This window comes from Gekko japonicus, unplaced genomic scaffold, assembly GCF_001447785.1.
Source record: "Gekko japonicus isolate JY-2015 unplaced genomic scaffold, Gekko_japonicus_V1.1 scaffold590, whole genome shotgun sequence".
NCBI classification, from domain to species: Eukaryota; Metazoa; Chordata; class Lepidosauria; order Squamata; family Gekkonidae; genus Gekko; species Gekko japonicus.
This window is the reverse complement of record NW_015161968.1, coordinates 596,131-612,136: the sequence shown is the minus strand read 5'-3', so window position 1 is coordinate 612,136 and position 16,006 is coordinate 596,131. Positions and strand designations below refer to the sequence as shown.

The 16,006-nt window shown below is 44.1% G+C and overlaps 1 protein-coding gene across 2 annotated transcripts in view; it reads right to left on the bottom strand.

Annotated features, from left to right (window-relative positions):
- The window catches only part of RBMS1 (RNA binding motif, single stranded interacting protein 1), a 201,444-nt gene extending 185,745 nt beyond the window's left edge, over nt 1-15,699 (bottom strand). For both annotated transcript variants that reach the window (XM_015429644.1, XM_015429645.1), the window contains exon 1: nt 15,299-15,699. In XM_015429644.1, coding sequence (XP_015285130.1) covers nt 15,299-15,373 — 75 coding nt within the window. In that variant the 5' untranslated portion in view covers nt 15,374-15,699. The remainder of the gene's footprint in view (nt 1-15,298) is intronic.
- Nucleotides 15,700-16,006: the final 307 nt, after the last annotated feature.

The window sequence follows — 16,006 nt, the reverse complement described above, 5'->3', positions numbered from 1 at the left end:
TTCTCCCATTTAAGTATGCCACTCCCTCTCCCCGCAGGGCTTCTGTGCTTTTAACAGCTGCACAACAGACAGAAGTTCAACAAGGTAATCTTTTCCTCCCACCATGGGTATATGTGCCTTCGACTCTCAGCTTTGCAAATCAAAAATTATGCCTGAACCAAAATTATCAGGAGCTATAGGTATTTTCTATTATCCTTCAATCATGCTCCATTCATATCACATAGCAAATATGAAGTCTGAACTCTAGCATACAAAAAATAGTATTCCAATATTGGTGGTGGAAAGTGCTGTCAAGCAGCAGGCAACTTATAGCAGCCCTGTAGGGTTTTCAGGACAAGAGACATTCAGACACTCTGCATAGTGGCCCTGGACTTCCTTGGCGGGCTCCCATCCAAATACTAACCAGGACTGACCCTGCTTAGCTTCTGAGAACTAACAAGATCACACCAGCCTGGGCCATCCAGGCCAGGGTATTTCCACTGACAGAGCATATTATATACAGAAATCCAGTTTCTCATATTCAAACTGGCATGCCAATTTGAGAATACTTGTAACCCCATTCAGATACAAAATAAAAACCATAATTTTTACGCTGAAAACAGCAATATGTGAAGAGCTTGGCAATGACCACAGAAAAGTCAGAGCCATAGAGTGGTATAGGTTTGCCAAACTCCAGGTGGGGCCTGATGCTCTCCTAGGAATGCCAGCCTCCAGGTGGAGCCTGGGGATCTCCTAGAATCACAGCTCATCTCCATACTATGGAGATCAAGACCCCTGGAGAATATGGATGCTTTGGAGGGTAGACTCAATGCCATTGTACCCCACTGAGGTCCCTATCCTCCCCAGGCTCCACCCCCAAATCTCTAGGAGTTTCCCAACCTACAGCTGGCAACCCCCACCCCTGGTGGCCAGGAGGGACCTGGCAACCCTATGATATCTGGGAATTTTAATCTATCTCCAGACTACAGAGATCAGTTCCCTTAGAGAAAATGGCAGCTTTGGAGGGTTGACTCTCTGGCATACCATGTTGAAGTCCCTCCCCTCCCCAAATCCTGACCTCCCCAGGCTCCACCCCACATTTCCAGGAATTTTCCACCCCAGAGTTGGCAACCCTATGTGTCAGACTAGAGGAGTCCAGGTTATAATTCACAATAAAACTCTGTCATGGATGGTCAATGGGCTTAGAAAGCTCTGTTCAGGATTGCACTGTGAATGATATTCAGCTGGTCTGTCATTCTCAGATAGCTGTGAAAATAAAATGAACCATGTACACCGCCCTCAGCTCCCTGAAGGACGGGCAGGATAAAGATGTAAAGAGTAGTAACAGCAACAGAAACAATTTAAAATTATTTTTAAATCAACAATGCTTTACAGTTGCTCATTAGTGACCATATGAATTACAATGTCTTTGCTTCCAGAAGATTTTTTCTAATCATACTTCCTCACATTCTTACATAGTAGAACAATTGTGTGAGGTCTACTATAACTTAAAATATTATTTCATTAATGATATGCCCACCCAATGGTGGGAATCTCAGAAGTGATTTTAAAAGGTAGGCAACAGCTGAGTAGGAAAGCAGGCGTCCACCACAACATCCTTTCTTTCAGGCAGCTGCTTTTGTACTCAACTTCCTTTCTCTTGTTTTCTGTTTCCCTGAAGTCATCCTCTTTCCATTTTTACATTTGGGTTTTGCTGGTTTAAATTTAGTGTTTGGCATGAATGGCTGAACTGATGCACAACTCTGTGTAGATACTCTTCTCTTTACAAGGTTTTAAAGTTCAACAATAAATCCTTACCCGTTCTTTTTAATGGGCTACGTCTATATTTTTCCATAGGATTAAACTCGCTTGTAAATATACCAGCTCTATATTACTCTGGACTAATAAATTAATACACGTAAAATATTATGTATTTGCCTATGCACAGCTTTTGATAATCACTAAACAAAGGATGCAAATTTAGGCTGGATGCCAATTATAGTTTTTAATAAAACTGAAATTGATGTGATTGAGCCATCACTGCTTGTATACACTCATTCAGGTTTGGTTTTGTTTGGAGAAGGTTGATCCCACTGACATCTTTGCAGTGTTTTGCAGTACAACCCTGTGCAGTTACTCCAGGCTAAGCTCAGTGAAATCAGGCTTAAAATGGAGTAACTCTGCATAGGATTAAATTGTTAAAGTGCCACAAAAGTCTGCAAAGCCTATTTGACTAAATGCAATAATAGGATATAGACCATGAGATATGAAAAAGCTATTTGTCAGGGCGCGCCTCCTCCTTGGGCGTTCTCCCGCTGGTGGCTGTGACGGGGGCCCCCTCTGCACCCTTGTGCTGACTTCCTGGACAGCGGCTATTGACCTCAGAAAGGGCAGGGGACCAGGTTAACGTCCCCATGCTGTCCCTCTGCCTGGCTGGTTTCTTGTCCCTCTCTCTGTGTCACCCTTTGCACAGCCTTCACTCTTCTCCTCAGCCTAGCCGCCATCCTCCTTTTTATCCTTCCCTGCATCTGCCTTCCCTCCCCCATGATCCGTCTCCCTCTCCTTGGTCTCAGCCCCGCCCTCCATTACAAGCCTCAATGCCATCCCTCTGCCATTGGGTGGGGCCAGGTCCACCAGGCATGTTTGTGAGGAGGCGGAAGCTGCACCTGCCTGCTCTCTGGGGGCTCCATCGGGCACTGCCTCTTGGCCTCACCCTTTTTCCTGGCCCACACCTGTCCACCTTTTGTGGACTCAAGGCCATGCCCGTCGGGGCATGCCCAGCACCAGTGCTGGCATCCCAGGGCTTGCCATGCTTCCCCCAAGGCTGGTGGGGTCTTGCAGCAGCACCTCCTGCCTGCCCCTCTTTGGGCCTCCACCCTCCATCACCCCACCCTCCTTGCTGATTGGGGCATCTGCCTGCCCAGGATGCCACAGAGTGGGGGAGCTGCGCAACCGCCGGAGGTAAGTGGGGACACTGTGGGGTGGTTGGGCCGGCCACTGGGAGTCCCAGCCACTGCTCCGGTGTCATGCCCACCGTGCAGCCCAACCCAGTGGACCCTGATCCCGGGGATTCTGTACCTTCAACGTCCAAGAACGAGCTCCCTGCACCCCTGGAAGTAACAAACCTAAGTCCTGCAGAGGATGAGCACCAGCTACCAGGAGGGTTTACACCTGGAGCCGCTCCTGCAGAGCCAAGCATGAGCACCACGCTTCCTGATTCCCCACCACCACCTGTGAATTGTTGGAGAGAACAAAGGCGACGGGACATAGCAACCCGGCGTAAAGAGGCACGCATGCGAGGTCAGCGTCCTCTAAGCACAGAGTACTGACTGGAGCCAGGACTCTGTGAGCAGCCGGTAATTAGTTAAAAAGTGGAACAGGCTTTTAAGGCGGCTCTCTCGAATCCCCAACTCGTGCTGGCAACTAATCGCATAGACGAATCGCTGCACCTTGGATCCTGCGTTCCTGTCTCCTGGTTTTCCTCTTGACTCCCTTGGCTCCTGACTTCGTACTGCGTGACATCGTTTCTCTGGCTCCCTGACTTTGGGCTGTGTAACCTGACTCTTGACAACGGCTTTCGGCTTTTGAAACTCTGACTGCAAATCTCCGGTAACCTTAGACTGTGTATTGACCTAATATTTTGGACTCTGCTCTTGTTTCTCCGCCTTATCTGGTGCTCTGACCTCAGCCTGTGTTTTTGGATTTTCCGTGCCCTGCCTGGCCCGCCAGAGCAATCATGACATCCGGGCCGACTATTGTCTGTTTAGAGCAGTCAGCTAGGGCTGTGATCAGATGAGCTGTTTGATCCAATGTCATTGCTTCTCCCCTCTGGATTAAAAATGTTTGTTCAGATAGTGACATCTGTATCGTGTTCTCCAGTTATCAGTGCCCCATTCTCATCTCTGACTTTCCCAACACTGGAGAAAGTGTGATCTTTATGGACTGGTCTCATTGCGCATGTCCTAATGTCTGAACTCTATCTTGCGAAATCATGCCATTTGGAAAGTCAGATCACACACTTCCATCCGCGCACCATTTTTTCCCCAGTTAGCTATATGCGCATAAGTGGATCTTCGCCCCAAGGTTTTGTATCATCGCTTGTACATTTCTGCATTCAAACATTCTGTCAGGATCAGAAGCCCCCAAAGGAGTTGTTTTTGAGTGACAAATCCCCCCCAAATCCCTCTCTCCTGTTTCTTGGGGTTGGAGAGCCGTGGAAATAGTCTCTAGTTAGGCTCCCATATCGGCAGGGAGCCTGGGGAAGCTGGTATCCCTAATTCAGGGAGACTTGGGTAAAGCTGGAAAAAAATTTTAAATCCAGGCAGCCTTGCTTATAAGTAAACTTAGGCTGAATATCTGCCCCAGAAGTGTGTGCAGGGCTTTCTGGGCATGTGGGGGTGGGGGTGGGTGGATGTCCACCAGATTACAGAGATCAGTTCCCCTGGAGAAAATGAATGCTTTGGAAAGTGGATTCCCTGTCCTCTCCAGGCTCCATCCCCAAATCTCCAGGAGTTTCCCTGCCTGGAGCTGGCAACCCTACCCCCCATCCTACTTCCCACCCATGCAAACTGTGTTAGTGGGGAAAGGGTTTTCTGCTTCAGAGTTGCTGTTTGAGAGCATCCCATGATTGACACAAAAGTAAATGTACTGAGGGGCTACTCTTGTGTAAATCTGCATGATGCTTACATTCCCCCCCCATGTATCCCAAAGAAGAGAGACAAAGCAAAGGGGGCTGAGAGAGGCCACTGTACTTGATGGAGGGATCACAGAGCTGACAAAATGGAGTGGTGCTTTGAATGAACACTTCTGTGCATGCGTGAAAGACATTTTTTTAAAAAGGATGCTACCTGACCACCCATTCCATGGGTCCACGCAGCAATAATCTGAACAGTCAACCATGGAGTGAGCGCATGATGAGGTAGGTTAAGGGTGGCGTGTTTGGACAAACCTCTCCAGAGCAAATAACACTGAATAAAATAGAGGCGGAGCCAGATTGCGCCAAGCCCATCATCTCACCACAGCCCTATACTCATTTGAGAGAACACCCTCAAGCCAAGTATACTAAGGCCCCGGTCACACGAAAGGCTTTGGGCTGGGAGAGGGACGGATCGGGGGTGGAGCAAACGGGCGCGATCCCACCGCAACATCTGGGAAACGTTGCGCACCCGTCCCCGATCCGGCCGTTCCAGCCGAAAAACTGCATTAAAAATAAACCACCTCCAGGGGTGGTCTTACCAGAACGGCCGCGTCAAGCACGGCCGTGGGATTGCCAGTGCGTCCTTCTGCCGGCACATCCCCGGGTCCTGGCCGAACTGCACATGCTCAGACATGCGCAGTTCAGCAGCCTCCCGTCGCTTTCTCCCCGGTATCTGATCGTGCCGGGGAGCAATTGCGTGGCGGCTCACGGGATCTGTACGATCCCGCCGCCGTGTGCCTATTTTGGTGCGGCTTTTAAAAGCCGCACTTTGCGTGTCCTTTTTTCCCTCGTGTGGCAGGGACCAACTTTGAGAGTTATCCTAAATATATCTATTCAGAATCCTTACTCCATATAATCAAAAAACCCTCCTGTGAAACATTTTCTCTTTCAGAATGAATGAAATTCTTTTAAAGACAAGGTGGACATGTGAAGACAGCTACAGCTCTTAAATCCAAGATTCATTTCTGCATCTAGAAGGATACCTAAACTTCAGGAGGACAGTATACACGGATTTCATTGCTTCTCAACTATTACATGCCTTCCATAGTCCTTTTGACCTGTCTCTTCCCTCCTGGTTGAACTTTTGACCTCTCCATCAAACCAATGTGAGGCATATACCTGCAGACTGGGTAACAAGTAGCTTATTGCCCTACTTTGCTGGAGGGGGAAAAGATCACAAGGAAGTGAGGCAGAAACTGCACCAATGTCTCAGAGGGAGGCAGAAACTGCACCAATGTCTCAGAGGAAAACTTTGAAAGTTTTATTGACAACTGAGCTCTCTCTAACCAGTAGCCACAGAATGAAGATGATGACATCTAGATGGAACTAAGGGACATGTGCTAAGCTAGCATCGTTTGCCGTTTCCTTTCAAGATGTGGGTATGATTGCAATTTTGTCTGTAGAAAACGAAAGCATTTATAACTTTTAAATCCCATAAAGATGTTGAATATTGCAGTTTGAGATGCTAAGTGAGTTATAAATTATGCATTTTATGTTGGCAAAGCAGTAAACTGTTCAGGTTTGATCAGACAGTAAGTTTTGCGTATATTTCAATCTTCCCCAACATTTCTGTTTTTCTTTTACGTCAAAATTTCTGAAAATTTCACATCTATTTCCCTAATGCTTTTAAATCAGCAATGGGATAAAAAGAAACAACTTGAAAATGGGAGAAATCCCTCAGAGGATGAAAGCTGTTTCTTTTTAAAGCTGAAGGCAGAAAAGGTAGGATAATTTTTTTATTAAAATTCTGGTCCCGGTAAAAGTTTGGATCCAAATGACATTTTGCTCTAGTGCACAGTATTGTCACCAGTCAGAGGGGGCATTTTGCCAAGTTCCCCTCATTTTGCCTCCGTCTCTCAGGAGCAGCATTTTAAGTAGTTCAGATAGGTGGGTACAGAGGACTTTTCTTGATTGTGAGTTCTTTGTATTTTTTTATCTGGGTTAGCATTTTTGTTTGAATTCTATTAGTTTAAGTATTGTGATATATCCTAGCAGTTGTGTTTTGTGCAAGCCAAGAATGTCCTTCATATTTTACTAAGGCCATTGTTAGAGAAAGAAAATAATACACATGAATTTTCCATACTAATATGCCAGACTGGATGTTGCCACTCTATTCTACTAGCAGAGGTGCTATCCTCCAATGGAAAAATCCCTCTCTTAATGCAAGAAATTTATATTGGTTAAAAAATTATAATGGGCATTGATCTAAAACACAATAATTCTGTTGAATTTGTTGCTCCAACACTTCCCCAGAATAAAGTGTTTACCTAAAATTTAGTCTAGTCACAGCAAATCTGACAAGTGAGTGGGCACCCCAAATTTTATGTTCTAGCAGCTAGAGGGTGAGTATTTTATGTCTTGCATTCAATTTCCAGACTGGAACAGCCAATTAAAAAAGAGCCGCATTCACTCAGCACCTTTTGGTTCACAGTTTGTTTTTTTTAAAAAACCACACTCACAACTACTACAGGGTAGGGAACAAAGAAACACTACAAACAAGCAAGAAAGAAATTTAAATATGGTTTCTAACAGACCACTTATTCCAATCCATCAACTCCCCTTTTCCAAAAGTCAGTTGGAAAAAACAGGATTTCACAAATAAATTGTTCCTGCAGATACAGATCATATATACCTTGTTGCACAGTTCAATTACTTAATCATTGTAACTCACATACTGACATCTGGAACGGCATATGGCTAAATGCATGAGCTATGAGATAGGAAGTCCACCCACTCAGAATCTCAGCTCAACTATAGAGTCATTAAATAACAGTTCAGGCACTACCTCAGCCAACCACAGCAGTTTACAGAGTGCTGTAAGAATTTACAAGACCTATGTATGAGAAGTACTTCAACCAGATATTATTATTGTGATTATTATGCTGAACTGAGCAACACCTACAGAAACACATGACAAAGAGTGCCATCCTATACAGATTTAACTCCAGTTAAAAATGCTGGTTTTAATGTCCTTAGACAGGAATAACAGCACAGTACTGTACTAAAAGTAGATCAATATTAAATACGGTGGTCCCAGTCCAACATAAAGTTAAGCATCTTGTGCATTGAAATCAATTGGCTTAAATGCACTTCAACCTCTGTTGGACAGTCACCAGTCTGCATTAGAACTTCTTTATGCAACCAGTTAATTTGAAGGAAAAAAATAGCCTATCCACTTCAGCATCTGATGCAGTATATGGTCTGAGAGTAAAATCAGATATCATTAAAAGTTAACAGCAAGTACAAGAGCCATCTTACTAAAACATCTAGTAGGATGGCATACAATAATTCCGGGGGGTAGCCATATTAGTCTATTTGCAGCAAAATTCAAAGTCCAGAGTTACATTAAAGACTGACTAAATTTATCCCAGCACAAACACAATCTGGATCTTCTTTTAAAAACTCCATCTACGTATTCCAGGATAGTTTTATATCCATTTACATCAGTGGTGCAAATCATGAAGCTCATTCTGGAATAAATTCTGTTGGTCTTTAAAATGCCACTGGATTTCTGTTCTACTGGGATAGCATAGTTATTTCCCTGGAATTTCCACTGAAAATTCATAGCAAACCACTAAAGGCTTGATGCACAGAATAAGCAGAAGAATGTAAGAAACTGTACAAGCTTTTGAAATTATGGACTATGTAATTAACAGTGCCATCCTAACAGAGTCTACAGCCTTCTATGTCTATAGAAGTCAGTGGTCTAACAAGGGTATAATTACGTTCAGGATGTTAGACCTCCAGGAAGGATCACTGTCACCATCGCATGCAGAAATTTACTGCGGCGGCAGCAACAACAATGGCGGCGGAGTTCCTGGCGATCTAAAGAGAGGCGGCGACCAGACCGGACGAAGGCGAGGCCACGGCGATGTGGGCGTGAAACGGCGTAGCGCGGCAGGAGCCTGAGGGACGTAAGCTGGAAAGCTGCAGCCGGAAGCAGTCACACGCAGTGGAGGAAAAACATCGAGCCGGCGGAGGTGGTCGCCGGTTACCCTGAAGACGCCAGAATAACACCCGCAGCCCGCCGGGAGAAGAACATAGAACGCGCCGCTAAAAAGGGTGTCGGTAGGTAGTCCCCCCCCCGTGAAATGTGTGGCCCTAGCTAGGTTAAATTAACTACTATAAATAATAGTAGTATACTGTAAACCGCTCTGAGACCCATTAGGGGTCATGGGCGGTACATAAATCCAATGTAAATAAAATAAATAAATAAATACTATCCCTCACAATATGGAAGCACAGGTGATCATGCCTGTGAACACTGTCCTATCAGTTCTGCATAGGGGTTTAGTATACCAAAGAGCAAGTAGATAATAGTAGTATACTGTAAACCGCTCTGAGACCCATTAGGGGTCATGGGCGGTATATAAATCCAATGTAAATTAAATAAATAAATAAATAAATAAATACTATCCCTCACAATATGGAAGCACAGGTGATCATGCCTGTGAACACTGTCCTATCAGTTCTGCATAGGGGTTTAGTATACCAAAGAGCAAGTAGATGGGAAACAAACCAATGCAGAGAGGAATGCAACCACAGGCAACTCCTTCACAGAACAAGAGATGGCTTTAGCATTGTTTCACTGGGATAAAACAACTTGGGACCTGCTCAGTCTTTGGTAAATTGGGTTTTGTGCCTTGGGGAAAGTTTGGAACAAAGCACAAAAACCACTGACTAGAGATAACCAATATATGAAATGTGTAATAATAATTCAATAATGCCAAAATATAATTTGATGACAATATTGGCCAAGGAGTAACCAAGATACAGAAGGAAGAATAATAATGGAAAGAAGAATAAAGTCCCAAGTATTTTACTGTGTCTCACTCCAGTAGCGTTGTAATATCAAAGTCCAATTTGATGTGCAATTCATCATGGGGTGGACATTTCAGAAGTTCCATAAGCCATAAAAAGCCATGACGCGTAGTCTGGCTGCTGCGTTTCGAGTTGTTCTTATTCAAAGGCAATAGGCTGTAAGGGGACCCAATCTCAGTAGAAGGCACATACAAAGCCAGTATAATCAGTCAAGAAGGCTCTTCCACTGAGATACAAAGCCAGTATAATTAGTCAAGAAGGCTCTTCCACAGCTGTATGGATGAAAAACTGCCATCTGCCAAGGATAACCAATTGGCAATCAATGGCCACATCCAGCATAATCATCACTTTTATCTAAGCACCAGTGGTCCTGTATTTGAAATCAATATAGGCTAAAAGTGTTACCCATAATTTAATTCCTGAACCATTTTCAAAAGTGGTCTGTGTGTCTAAAACAGAGTTAGCACACTTTAATGGTACAAATCTTGTTTGGTTTTGAGTAAAAAGGTGTCCCAGTAAATAGCTGAAACTGTTCTAAAGCCTGAGAGAATTTGGATCTCTTTGGAGCCACTGTCTGGAGAACATACTGGCCCAATATGTGGAGTTAGCCACCATTGGTCTAGAGATCAGCTGCTGTTATTCTTTATGGTAGAGTATCTCAGTACAGTTGTTTCTTCACTCCCAATAAGGAGGAGCAAAGGTATTCAGTACCTTTTCAGCCTGACAATGATTATGTTTTCAGAGGGATATCTGCTTTGCATTCCTCTTAAATACTATGAAAATTATTCCAATTAAGAGTTAATTGAGATCAATTTTATAGCGGTCTGGTGCACAGTTACTAAATTATAGTTAAAATCGATTGTTGATGTTGGTTGTAGAAAAAAATGTTAATTTAGGCACAGGACTAGCATCAAATTCACAAAGCTATACTGATATACTTGAATTTTCTATATAACACGTTGAAGTAAAATGTACATTCTTATGGGAATTCTGCAACCCTGTTTCAAAGATTGTAACAGCAACAGTGAAATCCTAAGTAAAGTTATACCCTTCTAATTCAATTGAAGTCAATTGGTTTAGAAGGATGTGGCTCTGTTTAGGATTGCACTAAGCCACCCAGAGTTTTCACTAAAAAATTTACCATCTACTCTATTTATACAAATACTGCATTTAATATGCCTAGTTATTCCAGGTACTACACTGCAGTATTTTGGGGTGGGGACTCACTTTACCACTGTCAGTATCATAGCACAGTTTATACCAGAGATGCCGAACTCATTTGTTACGATGGCCAGATCTGACGTAAGTGTCACTTTGTTGGGCCGGGCCACATGTGCCATAAAATGTAATGTCAGGTATCGGAGATATAAACTGTATAAAGGACAACAGCTGGTAAGCTCCGAGTTGTATCCTCACTGCAAGGCCCCATAGGCTGGGAGGGGGTGCAAAAGAAAACCCACATGGGCAGACAGGAGAGTCAGCGGTGCAGCACTGGGCAGATGCTCCCACACTGCTTGACTGCTGCAGATGAGTTTGTTCCGCATTCTGAAGCCACAATCAGTGTGGCTCCGCCCACTCCCCCCAGGCAGTCTCCTGTTCTCTCCCTTGCACTAGTTGCTTGCAGGGCATATAAGAGACCTGGCTGGGCCGCTTCTGGCCCCTGGGCCTTATGTTTGACACCCCTGGTTTACACTATGGTAGAATCATGATCCGGAGACAAAGGCAAAAGCCTAGCTTTATCCTTGTACTATGCATTAAAATTTTAATTATCAGGTGACCTTAAAGGACAGTTTCTCATTGAACATTCAGACATAATTTCTACAAAGAGAACTCATATTAAGTCCATGCTTTATTAGGTCAGATCATAAAGTGCCTGTTTGCAACTTGAATCAGTTTTAGACACTATCAGGAGGATCTGCACTTGGCCATGCACAAGAAGCAACTAAACCAGCTCCTCCTTAGACCTCTACTGTTTGCATTTATTTCCAGCTGCTACTTTACTAGCACAAATCAGCAATGCAAGTTTAAAAAACATCTCTTGTTTTCACGAATTTGGGACATAGGTACTGGCATGTGATAGAACACCTTTAAAAATGGATCATGATTTAGCAAGCTATATAAATATAACGGACACAATCCAGCCAAAACAAGGTCCTCTTACCTTCAAAGGGAAATATTAGCAGCACTATCCAAAGCAGTGTTACAGTTTTATATGTCCACTGAAGTCAATGGGTCTAGAAGGGTGAAAGTTTGCTTAAGGACGGCACTTGAGATACTTTTATCCCATTAAAATCAACAGGACTTAAAAGTGTTTACCTTTGCCCAATGAAATATTTTCCCTTCCCTATAATTTATTTTAAAACAGGCTGTTCTTCTATAGAAGTAGACTGTGGAGAATTCCTACGCAAAAATACATAGGACTGGATCTTCCCATTTGGCAAGGAGTTCTTCATCTACAATAGTTAGCATTAGGTTGGTAGGAGGGAACGGGCAGGCCACTGAATCACAGCAACTTATACTATCTAGTGAGCCTATCTCCGACTATATTGCAGAAACAACGGGAATTGTTCATGACCAGGTTGCAATGAAAGACATTAAAAATGGAGATTGTGTGATTGCAGCCCTTTCATACATTTCAAATCAAGTGAACTCATTTACAGTCATTAAAATATCATATAAGAATATTTGACCATACAAGACCACTAGATTTTTTTGCAGTTTTATAATGAATATTTTTGTCACTGTAATTGTAATCTTTAAACTAATCCTGGAGTTCCATTGACTGTACATTGTTAATTCACTTGTTTTTGGGTAGCTGTGTAATTTTAAGATATCTTCTTTTAAAAAAGCATTCTCATTAGGTTATATTATGCCTAAATGTGCTATGTAAACCTGTGGAACAATATTGCTGTTCTTTGATAAAACCCAAAGGCACTCAAACTATGGGAGTATTTAAACCTATCTGAGTGAGAGCTCTTTTTAAGCTGAACCAGAGTGCAACTGAGCCTTTGTGGATGAAAGCAATTTGTGTACACATTCATTCCAGATTTATGTAGAGACAAGAAATTGCTTAGCTACACTACTGAATGATATAAAGTAGCTGTCTGTCTTTTCCCAACTGCAACTGTCTTTAGATTTCTTTTCTTAAAAAACAAACAAAAAGCCACCAACAGGATATCAACGATACAGGAAATTTGGATACAATCGTTATATCTAGACATCCATAGATGTAGGTCAAATGGGTATGTGTGCCGCTCTTATGAAACAAAGAGATGAAGAGTAATGTGATTTTAGACTATAATTTTATAGGAATGACTACAAGACATGTTTTGAAGATGTCACTGACTACAGCATAAATCAATATTAAATACTTTATACAGGAAGCACACTTTCAGAAAATGGTCCTTAAGGCTTTTCTCTAGATCATCCCCTAATTACAAGTGCAAGCTTATTACAGTTTATCTCCCCTCTTCAATTATTTACAGGGCAAAAAGGCAAGGAGGGCTGCATTAGCTGTATTAAAATATTATGCACTTGGTTTGTCTATTATTAATGGCATACAAAAATAACTCAAGGTAACATATTCCTATGCAAAAGTGCTTTTTTCCCCACCTTCATGTATTTATTAATTATTCATAAAGTGACATGTTGAAAGAGTACAAAAGCAATGTCCTTTGGGCAGCCATTCTGCATTAGAGAAACAATAAGGCTGCAGTCCATCAAAGCCGCTATTGTAAGCATGCTTATTTGGAAGTAAGTCCTGTTAAAATCATATGTACATGTTAAAAGAAATAAAGCTCTGATAACATCACACAGAATGTTTAATACACTTCCCATGTTATAGTGTTGACAGCGGCTTGACTTTGAAGTGTCAGATAATATAGGTACCTTTAAAAATTTGGTTACTTTTGACTAAATATTGCTATTCAACCAGTTAATTGTGAAAAAGTTATTTGGTTTCTAATAAACTGCTAAGAATTTGCCAGCTTCAAAGCAACACCTCTTTGTGTTGCTATTGACACCAAGTGAAAGATGTTGCAGATCCATGCTACTCAAAGCAAGAAGGCCAAAGGCTCCCTAAGGAGGCACATGCAGTTGCCATGGGAGGTGTGAACGCCTTCTCCTTCCCCCTTATTCTAGGCTCAGAATTTCTGCCTACTTGCTATAGTTTGGCATTTCTCCATTTTATAACTAACGGGCAAGAATGAAAAACTTGAGCTGTTTTCCTTAAGTCAGAATTATGATGCTCTCTAGGTAGCCGTCAATGATTCTTGAGAACCCTTCCAGGTTTTACATATCTTGTAATAAATGCATAAAATCCAAGGATTGTTGAGGCTGTCAACAACAGCTGAATTTCACCTGCTCTTTAGGATACAATCAGGAGACTACCAGTGTTCACCAATAAAAATCTGAGGTTTTAGACATTCTCAGGATCCATCTGAAATTGCCAACATTCAGAGTGAATGCTGACAGTCACCAAATTTGGGATACTTACTGTAACAAAAACATATCTGCTAGAACACCATAACTGTTAACTGGCAAAGTTTACTCATTCTATGATTTGTGCATTGTGTGTGATGCTGGTAGCTAGAGAACATCTTGGATGCTAAATATTCCAGACAGTTGATCCAATCAGCCCTGCATTTGACAGTTAGCAGCATGATGTTTCTAGAGCAGTGATACAGGCTGGCCTTAAGAGATTCCACAGACATCTGTAGGCAGATATACATGCATGGCAAGCAAACGCACATGTACAAAAATGCCGAACCACAAATGTGCCTGTTGTCAAACTAGCAATGGTGATGTGTTTCCACTGAAAGTTTTCCCTATCATCATTTCTACTTTCTTTTTTGAGAAATCGGGGAGGGGAAGAGATACATCTGAGTTTTCTTAAAACATAACTGACAATCAATTTTGATTTTAAAACAAGACAGCTGATATTTACATGTATGGGAAAAAATTAAAAATGCATCTAATTTTAAACATCACTTTCAATTCATCCGCGGCTGTTTCAAAAGTAGCCTAAGGTTAGGCTGGAAGTTACAATGCACTTATAAAAGGATGAAAGCAAGAGAAATCTCACAACTTAAATCCCATTTTTGTTCCTGTACAGAATAAAGATGTCAAGGGTGACAGAAGGAAGGCTTCACTCAATTCCCAAGAAAGCCAAACAGTGGGGGGGGGGGGCAGTGAAATGCCCATCACTGCACTGATCTCTATTTAACATTGGGAGAGGGGGAGGGGAGCAGGGGTTGTAGATTATAATATGCCTCAGAAGTAGGTGGAAAAAAATCGAAGGATCTCGGGAAGAAGAATGAAGAAGTAGGTGGAGGGAGGGTGAACGGCGAGGGTGAACGGCGAGTGGAGGGAGGGATGGAAAAGATAGAAAGGGCAGCAGGAAGGGGGGGGGAATCCAGGAGATGCCCACACAAAGAGGAAAATATACTGCTAGCCAGAGAAGAAGGGTACAGGAGGCGGCTGTGTAGCTACAGTCCTTCTTTCTCTTCCCAAACACACACATCCTGAGAGAGAGAGAGAGAGAGCCGAGCAGTCAGAGTCAGGAAGAGCCTGCAGGCTCTTTCCTGTGTGTGTGTGTGTGTGCGTGCGAGCGCGCGCGCCAGAGAGAGGAAGGGAGCGCGCGCCTGCCTGTAACCCGATGCCATTTCCAAAGAGTCCCCCCCCCCTCCCCGCCTGTCCCTCACTGGCTATAGTTAGCAAGCCTGCAAACTGCAGCCCAGCCCAGCCGCCCCCTGTGCCCTTCCCTGGCAAAGAAGCAAGGAAGGAGCCCGGCGGTTACCGTACCTTAGCCTGCAGATACTGGGGGTAGTAGTAGGTGGTGTACTGGGGGTACATCTGCTGTTTCCACACTTTGCCCATGAAGCTGGAATAAGGGAGCCCGCAGAGGAGGGATGAGGGGAGGGCACTTGACAAGGGAGAAGGGGGAGGTGGGAAGAGAACGAGACGGAGAAAGGGAGGGGAGCCTCTCTTGCTCGCGCTCTCTTGCTCTCCGAATGTCCCTTGGCTTCGCCTCTTTCTTCCCGGCGGCGCTCGCTGCTCGCTGCTACTCCTCCTTGGTCAGCTGAGCCCAGACCTTCCTCCTCCTGCACTCAAAGGCGGCGGCGGCGGCGGCGGCGGCGGCGGCAGAAAGAGTCTGCAGAGGGCACCAAGGACAAGAGCTTCGCCTCCCTCTCCCTCTCGCTCCCCCTTCCCGTGCGCGCGCGCGCCCCCGCGTGCCAGGAGTTTCCTCAGCGCCCAGGCACCACAAGTGAGCACTGCAGCCGCCAGCGCTCGGCCCGTTCCGAGAGCCCCACGCGCTGCCTGGAAAGCGGTCAAGACAAGTGTGAACTGCGGCTGCGGCGATGCCGGGGGGGTGGGGGGGGACGGGACGGGGATGGGGGCCGACCGTCAGGGAGGGCGAGGGAGGCGGCGCTTAATCCCAGCCTGGGCTGGAGGGGTGGGATGGGCTTCCGCCACTATGGGCGTTGGTTTCAGGGGTAAGTCCAGATGGAA